At 33.5% G+C, this 13951-nt stretch overlaps 1 protein-coding gene across 1 annotated transcript in view; it reads left to right on the top strand.

The window, feature by feature from the left end:
• Positions 1–351: 351 nt before the first annotated feature.
• LOC110032287 (adagio-like protein 1) overlaps positions 352–13951 on the top strand; it is a 26394-nt gene continuing 12794 nt past the window's right edge. The window contains exon 1 of the mRNA XM_020735863.1: positions 352–837. Within this exon, the coding sequence (XP_020591522.1) occupies positions 578–837 (260 nt within the window). The 5' untranslated portion in view covers positions 352–577. The remainder of the gene's footprint in view (positions 838–13951) is intronic.

Genomic DNA, 13951 nt, shown 5'->3' with positions numbered 1-13951 from the left:
CAGAAATAACCCGTGGTCTTTATTTTTGAGTTATTTCTGGGTTATTTCGGGATTATTGAAAATAACCCAGAAATAATCTGAAAATAACTCAGGAATAACCTCCGCGACAAATAGAGCTAAGTCAGGAGTCCAGACAGAAAATACGCTCGAATGTCTTAGATCATAATGTAGTTTTTTTCTTATAAATTTAAGTTTTTAATTTTAAATATATAATAAATATATGAATATACAAATATTAAATTTTTAAATAATGAAAATGTTCTTGAAATTGCCTCAAGAGAATATAACGATATTTTATTGCTTCCTTTCTCTTCACAGCTGCAGCCGACCATCCACCCGAAAGAACTCAATCAGCTCACGAATAGTATGTTTACCAAAACTCTTACCGGAAAACATCGCCTTTCTCCCTCACAGTAAAAAAAAGGCCAAAAACGGAAAGCAACGACGCAAATATCTTTCTGGCTTCGATATTTCTATTGCCTTGAAAGAATATAACGATATTTCTTCTGCTTGCTCGCTCCTCCCAGGTCTTCCATGGGTTGAAATCTCTGACTAGGGTTTGAGGCGGGAGCTCTCTATGGAGTGGGACAGCGATCTGGATGATCCCAGTAGTGGCGAGGACGAGGCAGAGGCAGAGGAGGTGGGGGCAGCGTTTCTACTGAATGGCAGCAACGTGCCGTTGTCAGCTGCAGTTGAAAGCGCGCTAGGGTCGGCGCCGTCGTCCTACGGGTTGGTGGTGTCAGATGCGCTCGAGCCCGATCAGCCGATCATCTATGTCAACGAGGGGTTCGAGAAGGCAACAGGCTACCTTGCCGAGGAGGTGCTCGGCAGGAACTGGTTAGGTTTTTGTTATTGTTCGTTCATCTGATCTGCGTTTTTTTCTCCTAGGGAAAAACGGGAGAACGAGTATTGCCACTGTGCATTTCTTCACATTCAGTGCCGCTTTCACTGTTTACCATGATTCAATCTTTAATTCCTCCATCCACGTCAATTTTTAATTAGCACATGCTGATATGCAAACGTTAAGTGTTGTGGTGTTTTTTGATGTGCTGCTAAAGATTTGAGTGTTATGTATGTAAATATTAATTTTTATTTTTTAATATGTGGATACATAATAATTTTGTGGCATTCAATTGTTTTTCTAAAGTAATCGGAAATGCTTGATGCGATACTAAAATGCTCAAAATCTGGAAAATTACTTGGATCATGCTATATTTAGAGGTTTCTTGTAATCTCCTTGTAATTTAAAAAGTCACTCTGTATGCCTGTAGTTTATGTTTTTGGCTAATTTTAATTCTTCATGGCTACTTGGGAAAAATGTAAAGTTGGAAATATTTTTGGCTGTTGCTCTTCAACTATGAAGATAGTACCTTTTGTTGCTATCTTTATTTATTTATTTTAGCAAGATTCTTCAAATACTGAAGTTGATCTATTAGTTTCAAAATTTTTATATTATTTATCTCAAGTAGTATTGATCCGGTTTGTGTTAACATTGCTGCCATATTTGTATGCTATGGAGTTTCATCGTATTGTTCTGAATTTTTAAATTTAAGATGGAGGCATTTCGATATTATAGAGATATGATAAACTCACATTCAGAATATCACTAATTAAGTTAACATCAATTTAATGATCATGGAAATCAAAGCGTTACTAGTCTAGTGTCACTAACTTGTGCTAATAAAGTGAAACAAAGCGATGCGCTAGCCCTCTGTATCACTTTTTTGCCAAGCATAAGCTTGTAGCTTAGCTTACGAACTACGTGCTCGCTTTGGCTCAAATCTAAAACTCGGTTTAGATTTAATGGCTTTTTTCACTCGCCATAGTATTTATGGCATAAACATTCGCTTTTATTCATTGGTTCTCATAATAGTCGAATCATTTCTTTTTATATATTTTCTCTTGCCGAGCTAGGTCCTTCTTACTGGTTCTCCTATTCACGACTCTTGCTCTCTCTTTTTTTTAATACATTGCTCTTTGGTACTTACTATTGTTGCCATATTTTCCTCTATTATATAATTCTTCTCAAGATCTTAGTGTATCCTCAAAATGTTTCACCGGGCCTCATATTTACTACCTCTCACTTCAAATTGCCTATATCTTTTAATCTATAGTTGGTTTTCAAAATCATGATAATTTTGGATTTTACGGTGTTTATTTTATCAAATTTTATATTTTTTGTTCTTTATTTTATTGTTTCTGGGTAGCTGGAAATCATTGTTATTTAATATATCATAATATTTGTTGTTTTTTTTTATGGTTACTCGTAGCTATTGAGTTTTGGCTAGTTCTATGTTCTCTCTTGTTGGTGCTAGTGGTATCTTGGTGATTCTCCTCTTCACTCTCTCTTGCCTTATGGTTTTTTTTATGCTTTATGCCTTTTCTTATTGTTTTCGCTAGTTTCTTCTCACTTTCATGCTTCTAGAGATCTCAATATATCCTCTGGATGCTTCTTGGTGCCTCATCTTCATTGTCACTTTATGTTGCCTCAACTTCTTGATCTCTAGTTTGTCTCTCGATCTCATGATTTTTTCTTTTAAAGTGCTTATTTTATCTATTTTTTATAACTTCGATTCATTATTCTGTAATTTTGAGATAGCTAGAAGTTATTGCTATTTAATATATCATTATATATATTGAAAATTATTTTTTATTGTGCTTTAAGCTTGATTAATTAAATAATTATTTTATGCACGTAATATATTTATAGATTATGTACATATCATTAGTGCTCTAGTTAGTAAAAGTGCTGCTTTGCTTTATGTATTGAATAAAACAAAATCTTTGTATATCATCACATCATGCTCAACGCTTCATGAACATTGGTTTAGTTATGCTGTACTCTATATTTATTTGTTCTATTTCCAATAATTAAATTTGTTTGCCCGTCTTTTTTCAGTTCTAGGCATCTTTATTATAAAGTCTTAAAAGCACTCCAACTTGTGCTTTTGCTTGGAAATGATGTGAAGGCTATTTTATGAAAAAACTAATTATGTGAGTAAATAAAAAACATATATATAGCGTAGTCTCAAATTAAATGAAATTATAAAAAAAAAGAGAAAGAAAAAGAAAAAAAAGGCTTGTTGCATCCTTTATCATTTACCTTGTTTCCAAGCATCTTCTATCAAATTTGATCCGCCATGTCACTTTGTTAGGATTTTGTTGAGAAAGTTTATTTGATAACATTTGGGCCATTTGGCCGGGAGGCATTTTTTGTACAGGATATTCAATATATTGATGCATCCGTTGGGGAGTAACAACAATTTTAAGAGAGAAAATGGGATGTGTGGATAGAGTGAAGGTACCATGTTGAGAGATAGAGAGGGTGGAGGAGAGAAGGATGAGAGGAGTTGTGATGGTTAAGCTAAGAGATTAACGGAAGAGAGGGGAACCCATATGTGAATAGAGAAAATAATGCATAAAGAGAGACACTCTTGGTAATAAAGTAATTTTTTATTTGGATGTTTGGTTTCTACCCTATAATGGAAGCAATTTAACCATTTCTTTAGCCTATAATCTAAATAGTTGATTCATCATCTTCCAAATCATTCCCTTGAACCAAATTATTCTGACTCTTAGAGGGAGTTTCATGAAACCATTTCTCTAACTCATTCTTTAAGTATTTTATTCTTCATCATCCTAATTATTCTTTTCAACAAATTGTCTAGACTCTTAGAGGAAGTTTTATGAATGATTTTGGGGAGGAAAAACATATTTTAGAAAGAATGTGACTGATAAAAGAGAAGTTAGTAGGATGAGAGAGAAAAAAAGAGGAGAGTAAGAAGAGGCGAGATAAATACCTAGGAAAGTAGGTGCGAGATTAAGGGAAAGTGGAGCTAGACCAAATAACAAAAAGAATAATAATGGCAGAATACAAGTGAGTGTGATTCAAATAGAGAGAGAGAGAGAGAGAGTTTAACATGAACTTGCAAGAGAAGAAAAAGGATGCGAGCTTGATAAATTGATTAGTTTTCATACTTATGGAGAGAGAGAGAGAGAGAGTTTTACATGAACTTGCAAGAGAAGGAAAAGGACGCGAGCTTGATAAATTGATTAGTTTTCATACTTATGAGATACTATTTGTTTTCATGAAAATATTTTTCTATCATGAAGCCCAAAAGTATTTAAATTTTAAAAGAGTTACAATGCAACTATGCTAAATGGGTTGAGGTTTTTGAACTTTGAAATTTTGTTCTTAGATGTTATCACATGTTGGGAATAAATCAACTAATGCACAGAGAAAGATGGATGGTATGTTATCTTTTATTAAGTGATTTTAGGATGTTTTTATTGCACTTACTAGTGATTCGTACTTTAATATTGATTGCTCTGTTTGTGATAGTTATTATTTTTTTTGTTTAAAGATGGTATCCCTTTGTACTTTATTTTCATTGTGAGGATTTCTAATTTTAGAAGTAGATATCAAGGTAGTGCCAGACATTTTATGATGGATAAACCAGATATAGGGGAATTACTTTTATCTTTGTCTTACGCATGATTTTGCACAAGTTGTTGCATATTTTGAAAATTTTCATTTAATCTAAAGAAAACAATACCATACTAGGTTATACACATGTAAGCAACATATTTTTGGGTTATACACAATGTCACCTGTTCTATATATTCACCATAGGAAGACCTTAATATGGGCTTGTTTTTTGTTAAATTATATTAATTATTATTTGAAGGTATGTATTTAATTTTGTTATTATGTATAGAATGTGTAAAATTTTACATTTTATTTCTTGCATTGAAATAACAAATGCTTTTAAAATTTTACATTTTCATGACATAATTATTTTTTTTATGAAATTTTTAAGCTAATCTCTCCTCCTTGGAAGAAAAGATGATAAACAACTTATTTATGGAAACTCTTTTTTCTTTTTCCTACTAATAATTGTATTCAAACATATGGCTAAATTGAAATAGTAAATAAAAGTCTAGAAGATATATTATAATACTTGATTTACAATTAAGTTCTTAGTTGGTATTTGATGCTCTTAGGCCTTGCTTTGCATTTTACTCTTTTATCAATGGATCTAATGGGCTGAGTCCATTTGAGTAATCCATTTCATTTGTACCCAATGACTTTGCATGATCTTTCACACACTAAATACACTATTTACATAAATTTGTTAATGGGAAATTGTTGCTAACTTTTATAGTTGCAAGTCTAACTCTATTTTATGCAAAAGGTAATGGAATTCATAGAAGGTTATATGGTGAAGGTTTGTCTATGCCTAAATTGCTTTATGTTTGGAGCGTCTAAGAAAATGCTTGTAAGGACTAGCCAATACAAAGTTTTGTTGTATAGTATTAGTCATACCAAACATGGGGCGTGATGCTAATGATAAGGCCCTCCCTATTTTTTGATTGGTGTCGTAAGTCATTTTAAGTGAATTTAGGTAATGCCTTTGGTTGTTATAATGTGTTATATTAACATACCAATAATCGAGGATCAAGGGTAGATTTCCCCACCGAACTACCCAAGATAAGGAAGATATCCTGAGGTTGCTTGCAATCCCTTTGACATTCTCACCAAGTGGTCCTTTTAGGTTTTAGGAGAAAGGGGCCTAACCGTCCAAGTCTACAAACTAGTGTTAACACAATTATGAGGCAAAAAGTAATTAAGGGAATCGAGGCTAAAACAATATTATAATTAGAGGAGCATCAGCAATCTAAAGCCAATATTTTGATAAAAAAATATTCTATTTCCTTAAGAAATTTTTTTATTATTTGATTTCTTGTAATGAATATGAGGCCTCACTAATTTTTCTCAAAATAGTGGGCAATTGAACACTTTTCTTCTTGATTTTGTGACGAGGGAATCAATTACAATTTTATTTCTTCTTTAAATATTGGAGTTGATGATTGGAAAAGAAAGCAAGTATTATTTACAATTGGAAGCAACATGATTGGTGGCTAGAGAAGATGTGGAGGGCCGGGCTAGAGTGGAGTTTGAGTGGCAGACAACTTCAACTTCAGCTTCTAATATAGCATGCAATGCTATCAAAATGCAATGTGATGCCTAAGAATTTGTTTTTTCTTGAAAGCGTAAAACACAGAGTGAAGCTATGCTTTAATTAAGAAAGACGCCAGTAGATTATATAAATCTATTAATGATTAAATAAATCTATGTAGATCAGATCAAAGGTTTTACTTGCGGTGTAAGGGTATAAGACTCTGCTTCCTAACTGTCAAAGGATCTCTCTTCCAGTCCCTCTCGAACCGTAGGTCAAAGTCGAACAAGGAAGATTGTTGGTCGAAGGCTCTACTCTTGTCCTTGAACCTTGGCTGAAGTTGAATAGGGAAGACTGCAGGTCAAAGGCTCTGCTCCCATTGTTCTTGAAACCTAGGCCGAAGTCAAAAAAAAAGCAATTGTGGTCAAAGTCAAGGTTCTGCTCCATTGCGCTCCTCTCGAACACTAGGTCGAATTCGAATAGGATGCATTGTTTTTTATCGCTAATTTGAGAAGCTGAATCAGAACGACTCGCTTCACTTTAGTGCGTTAGAGTGCTTTATGTGCGTTTAGGCTATAGTGACCACGTGATAGTGATGTGAAGTAGGCCTAAGGTGCTTTGAGTCACTTTGCGCTTGAAGTATGCTTTGAAGTGGCTTTTAAAAATATTGGTAGCAGGTACTTGATTTAAAACTGCAGGTATTGAAAGAAAAAAACCCCTAGTTATGAGAACAACAGGAGAAAAAACCACGGGAAAGGAGAAGAATGACATGAGAAAATAATTTGAGGAACAATTTGAATTGCTAATGAAAGGAGTGAGAAAATAATTTGAGGAACAATTTGAATTGCTAATTTTTATTTAATTCAAAGGAAAATTGGTTACAAAATAGCCTCATGACACCTATTTATAGAGTAGGATCACTAAATCTAAATCAAAATTTATCATGAATGAATAAGCATGCATGGTAATAACATTTATCCTTAAAGTCAAACATTTAATTTTAAATCTAAGTTATGAATTGTGAAATTAACATGAATATTATCATCAAATTTCTTAAATTTAGGGACTTACCCTAATGATTAGGTATGGATAATTATCTTACCTAGGAATGGATAATTATACTGACTGCTATGGAAATCTGAGAAGATTTGGTTCTTTCCAAAATTTTCTCACATATGTGCCCGACCATCACTACCGAATCTTGGAGGATTTGATTGGGATACCTAAGAAAACCTTTGTTTATTTTATTCTCTTTCTATTTTGTGTCTTTCTACTATTCATTCATAATTATTTTCCTTACTAATTTAGGTGAGATTTATTTGGTAAGGTTGTAAGTAAGGAGGGATCGATTTCCCTATATGTATGTAATCTATTTGTGAATAAGAAGATGAATGAAATTTTTTCCCCTAGTAAATTCTACATGGTATCAGAAATAGGGAGCAAACTATAGATCTTATTTCAACACTAACATCCCTCTGTATTTACTGTTACTTTCCCTATCTAGAAGTTGCCGCTGTCTTTCATTCCCACCCGCAAGTCTCTATGATTCTTCCAACCACATATCTGATCCTTTCCAATCCAGCGAGATGCCTTCAAGCCATAGATCCTTTCCATTGAAGGTTTCTACGATTCTTCCAGCTGCATATCCGATCCTTTACTTGTCTGAAAGCTGCAACCCTTCTTCGCGGACCTTCTACAACTGGCCTTCTCCATTTTTCCCTGAAGCAGAACTTCTCCACTGGCCTCCTATTGTCCCTGCAACAACTCTTATCTGCCGATAAGCCTCTCGCTTTCCCGAAAATTTTTTGTATACAAGTTGTCGAGACATTTAAATCCATCATGGAGAAGAAGAGGACGAAAATTTTTTGTTGCCAATTAGAATTACTCCATCCAGGCTCCTTAGGGTGCGTTTGGGGCAACTTTTGGTTTCAGGATAAACAACTTATCCTGAAACACAGCCTGCGGGTCGAATGCAGGATTCGTCCCGCGACCTACGTTTAGTGTAAAAATTCACTCGCATTTTCAGATAAGCGGGCAAAACGTGTGATCCAAACGGTACCCCGACGTTTTCAAAAATGCCCCCGCACTTATAAGCTGCCCCAAAAGGGCCCTTAGTCTCCCTGCCAGTGAAAATGTGTTTTTTTGTCAATTTTGGAGCAACTACTAAAAGCTGCCCTAAACACGTTTAGGAATGATAACAAACTATGGGATGAAGTTAAGAACTACCCCGGAGGTGACTTCTGAGTCAGAGACCAGGGATTCTATCTGGATTAATCTTGAACTTTTGAACTTTATCACAAAACATGAACTCAATGACCATAACTATTATCAATCACAACCCGCGTTATGTACATTTGTGATAAAGAAAAAGATGACAACCTCACTAAAGTGGGCGTAGTTCTTAATATTACTGACCCAAACCACTGTACATGGAAGAATTAGGACCATTTTAGCATGTATTGGCTAGTCAATTCAATGATATCTGAAGTGGGAGAGATTTTTTTGCTCTACAAAATTGCCAAGAAATCTGAGAGGCCTCAAGAGAAACATATTTCAACACTGAGAGCACTCAAGTGTTGTTTGAGATCAAAACAAGCTTTATAACCTCTGTTAAGGGGAGCTAAGTGTCTCTCAATACTTTAATACTCTGGCGAAATATTAGCTGTTATTGGATATGTTTGGTACACATGTGAAAATGTATACAAGTTGCCGAGACATTTAAATCCATCATGGAGAAGAAGAGGACCATCAAATTCTTAGTAGTACTGGCTCAGGAATTGGATGGGGTAAGGTGGAGTATCATGGGACAAAGCCTCTTCCATTTCCCAACCCAAAACAAACTTGACCCTAAATTTATTGAAAGAGATGAGAACAGACAGATGCTGATGCTGATCGGAAATGAGAGTTCACTAGGGACTGCAAGTTCTGCTTTGTATAGCCATAACTCTTCCTATGACTCAAATGTGAAGAAAACTTGTACCATATCAAAGGTTAATATTGGAAACTTCATGGAAAATATGCTGACTGAATGCCTGGTTAGGGAAGGAAGGATCAAGAGAGAGGCAAATGCTATTATCACATTAGAAGGATCGATCGAACCATTCACCAAAGATTAACTTGAGGTATTGATGAAACTCCTTTAAAGTAATTAAGAGCAACGCACCAACCTCGTGACATGTCAAGGTAATATATGCTTATCCCATTTTGCCATTAATGAGAGATTGAGAATTTAGATCATAGATTTAAGAGTTTCTGATTATATGATTAGAGATATCAATGCTCTAATAAACTATCATGACATGTCAAGGTAATATATGCTTCTCCCATTTTGCCATTAATGAGAGATTTAGAATTTAGATAATAGATTTAAGAGTTTCTGATCATATGATTAGAGATATCAATGCTCTAATAAACTATCAAGAGACTTTTACATCTTGATCGGTAAAACTTGCCGATGAATCAAACTAAAAAATTGCTGGGAAAGATGTGGAGCTCTCTCAGAATATTATTCTTTTCTCTGTCTTATATGTTCTATAATTGGACCGTAACTTGATTTCAATTAGTAAGCTTATTCCTTATATGAAATGTATAACTACATTCCTTATGGACTTTTGTAAATTTCAAGTGGTAGAATTAGGAGTGATTGATAGCACTAAAATGCATCAAAGTTTATACATGCTCAAGAAGATCTCTCTAAACACACAAATGCTCTGATCTTGATATGTCCCTCAAATTTTCTTGTCTATCGAATGTATGTCTCTCTAAAAACAAGCTATGTTATGACATTGTCTTTTGGGTCATCATAATTTTAATTATGTTGTTAAGTTATGTCCATATTTGCTTATTAATAAAAAAACCTAGTTTTATCAATGCGAGACTTGTCAAATTACCAAACTCACTAGAAATAATTATCCTATGATCTAGTATAAACCCTCACATTCTTTTTTCATTATCCAAAATGGTATTTGAGGATCTTCAAAGATGAAAACCCGAAGTGGAGTTAGATAGTTTGTCTCATTTATATACGATCATGCTAGAATTACTTGGGTATTTCTAATGAAGAAAAAGTATGAAACAATCATATCTTCCAAACTTTTTCAGGACATGATTTAAACCCAATTCTAATGCAAAATTCAGATCATTATACTAATAATACAAAGGAATATTTTAACTCCATCCTTAGGCCATATCTTTCAAAAAATAGAATCATCCACGTGAGTTCATGTATTGATATCCTACAACAATAGAGAGAAAAAACAAACATTTAATTGAAGTATCCTGCTCAATTATGATTTCTCATCAAACTCCAAAATATTTAGGGGAAACAATTCTTACTACAACATTTCTTATTAATTGAATATCTAGCCGGACACTTAACTTCAAAACACCGCTTCATTTTCTATGATTACCTATCAACACATAAGTGCTTTGTCTTCTAATATACCATTTAAAATTTTTGGGTGTTTATCCTTTTGTTCAATTTTATTTCCCAACTCAAACCAAACTTTAGCCTAAATCTATCAAATGCATTTTTATTTGGGTTATACCTCTATCGGAAAAGTTATAAATATTACTCTCCTATTACCAAAAAATGCATCAACTCCATAATTATCACATTTTTTGAAGATCAATCATATTATCTCAAATCTAATGTTAAGGGGGAAAGTGCAACCGAGCATCCAATTTGAGATACAATTGATGACACCAAATATGTACCCTATGTGTGAATAAGAAGATGAAGGATTTTTCCTCCCCAATCAAATTTTACAATTACAAAATAGCCTCTTAATGCCCATCCTATTTTAGTTGGATAGGGATCACTAAATTTCATAAAAAATTATCTAGTATGGATAAGAATGCATGGAAGTAGCTCTTATGTTAAAATCAGGTTTCTAATCATGAATTTAAGGTTGAATTGTCAAACCAAAGTGACTAATAACTTTTTGGTGTTGATTCTAATTTTGGGAATGGATAAGTATATTATTACTTACATGTAGGCTAAAGATTCAAATAATAATCTTATCATACTTTTATTTTTTTGCGCTAAATTTGGTGTAACATCGTGAGAACATTACTGGAGGTGAATAGGGTTGTACAGACGTTTGTGAAGGAAGAAAAGGAAGTATGAGGAGGTGAGGGAGACGACTTGTGAGAGAATTGCTTAGGGACGAAGGGAGTGGATCGCATGTTAGACTGCCATAGAGAGCTGTAAGGAGGAGGCTTTGCGTGCGTGAACAGTGAAAGAACCAAACCAAGTTCTTTGCAAGTAAGAATTTAATTTTATTATCAGATATTTGATTATTTAAAAAGAAAGTAGATCCCATTTCTTTCTCTAGCAAGTCCAATCATCATCCACCAGCTTCTATTTTGAAATTTAAGTGCAGAAGCATGTCACCATACTATTGTAGAACAAAAATGTTCATGTAGAGCACTTGATAAAATATTTACAAAATACTTTATACTCTTATGAATCGAAACTAGATTGGCATACCTTTTTGGCACATATAGAACATTTTTTGAACTAGTTTAATTTATAACTACATCCTTCTGACCATCAATCATAATTTTCGTGGAGCTAGTACCTACACTACCATTATATTCTTTCATGTCCCTTAAAAAAATTTCAACTTCTCTATTTCGTTTTTCATGAACTTGGATTTCCCTTGATATAGTTCTCCTCCTTATTGTATTGAGCTCAATTATGCCTGTCTCTGCTTCTTTGTTTATTGCTTTTTTCTGTAGAAGAGGCATTTTGCGTATTTGAGGGTTTAACATTTTGTTTCTAACTGTTCTCTCATCTATATCTTGGCGTATTACATTAGATACACCAGATCGAGTTTATTTCCTACCCTGAAACCTACTAAAAATCCATTATTTCCTACTGTTTGCTAGAATAGAGGCAGCATTTGATTTTTGCTGGATCGATTTCATCCTCTGAGATTCATAGTTATGTAACCATGGTTGGGCCATCTACAGGCTGAGGCTCCAACATGACTTCTCTTTGGCCTATTCCATGAACTATGACAATTTTTTCATTGAGTAAGAGAATTTCTTCCTTTTCTAACACTTGCATCCGGAGAAGATCCAATTCAATATTCAATCCATTAAGAAATGCGTTAGTCCTCTGTTTCTCTATAATAGCTTTAAGAATGGCTTCATCTTTTACTTGGTTCATCCCAATGCATTAATCATGGTTCAACTTGACTTATGTTTGGTCATGTCTGTGGTTATTTGATGACTGAGCTGTTAGTTTGTTTGGTAGGTGAAAATTTTTGTCTTAATCTCATATATCTGTGCACATCTCTATTTTTAGTTTAGTCTATTTTTTCTGCATAATTTATTATTTTCTAGTTTATTGCTTTTAGTTTTGTTTAAAAGTGATATTTTGAGATTCGATTTTTACTAAAAATTAATTCATTTGCTAGTTGATTTTATTTATTTCGAAGCTCTTTCTAATATTTTTGAATATTTACAATCAAATTTTTATTAATTGGGCTTAAATTCTATTATTTCCTTATTTTATTTAAAGAAACTGTGTTGTTGGATTGATTGATTTACTTTTTATCCGTGTATTCTTAATTTTTATATTTATGAGAGTATCCTACCCTCAACATTAGCTGTAATAGAAAGCATCAACCCCCAAAGTCATCTTGCATAATTACTTTTTCTATGTTTCTTAAGTTGCATACCAATTGATTATTGCTTCCTTGCTAAGAATCATCATTGCTAAGTACCTATATTGCTTTGATAAAAAAATTGAAATCATTAGGAAGATTTTTATAATGAAAATACAATCTAAGGCATTAAATTTTCTTTGCTGTGGCTCTTGCCAAAAAAAAAAAAATGTCAATTCACTCCTTTACTTCTATTTACCCGTGTGTTTACATGTGCCCATGGAGAAAACTAAGGGTGTAAGCATCACGACCTGACTCGAGACTTGAAATTAATTAAGACAATAACAGATGATCAGATAGCAGAAATTAAAATTTTCTACATTCATTTTCTATTACTAACATTTAATAATTGAAAGAGCCAGTGTATAAAATAAATTTAGTACAGTTAAATCTACCTCATTTATTTTTGTCTGCATTTTTTATAAATATTTTTTCTTCTATTATTCATCTTTTAATTAATTAATTAAACCTGAAATGTTAGTTTAAAACAATAGTGAACTAACTAAAGCAATGAATACTCATACTCCTAAACTATAGCAATATTATGAAAAAGAAGATAATATGCATGCTAGTTAAAATTTATGTAAACAAATTTATAAGTGTTTGAATGTGTATACTATTTAATATGATCATTCAAAATGATTCTAAACATGAAGTGTTATACTGTATTGTTTACATATCAATATTTTTTTAGTCCATAAATAATTATCACAGAAGTTTCTTGGAGAAGCTCTCGACATTGCTAGGGATGAGTGTGGCAACTGTTTTCTTTTTTTCTCCTCCCATTCTGTGATTGAAACTCCATTGAAAACTGAAGCTTGAGCAGCTTTGATGGCAGTGTCGATTGCTGCCTTCCTTAACTGGCAGCAGCTTTTGATTAAAATTGATTCTTATGTTTTCATTGACATCATTATCGGGGGTAGAGAAGTGCCGTGGGACATTTTATATTACATTAAGCGAATTAAATGTATTTCATCGCGTGTTTCGATTCATTGGAGTTTCATATACAGTCTAGTGTGTTGCTTTTGTGGGGACATGTTTTGCCCTTTATCTATTATTATGCTGCTTGGTCTTTTTCTGGTTATTTTTGGGGTTGGATTTATATGATTTGGGTTACCTGTTTGTGTTGTATCGATGTTGCCCTGGAACTTTTTCTTTCTGTTATGTTCTGCTTGGTCTCGAGGGTGACTGTGCTGGAGGCTTGGCTAGGGTGTTTTGCTTTCTTGGTGCTTCTTTTCAGTTTACATTCACTTTTGGGGTCCCGTATGACCATGCTGAGATATCCATTTGTATTATTTGCCTTTCCCTACTCTTGCT

This window comes from Phalaenopsis equestris, unplaced genomic scaffold (genome assembly GCF_001263595.1).
Source record: "Phalaenopsis equestris unplaced genomic scaffold, ASM126359v1 Scaffold000906, whole genome shotgun sequence".
Classification (NCBI taxonomy): domain Eukaryota; kingdom Viridiplantae; phylum Streptophyta; class Magnoliopsida; order Asparagales; family Orchidaceae; genus Phalaenopsis; species Phalaenopsis equestris.
Note: the sequence above shows the minus strand (reverse complement) of the source record. Positions and strands in the feature narration are given on the sequence as shown.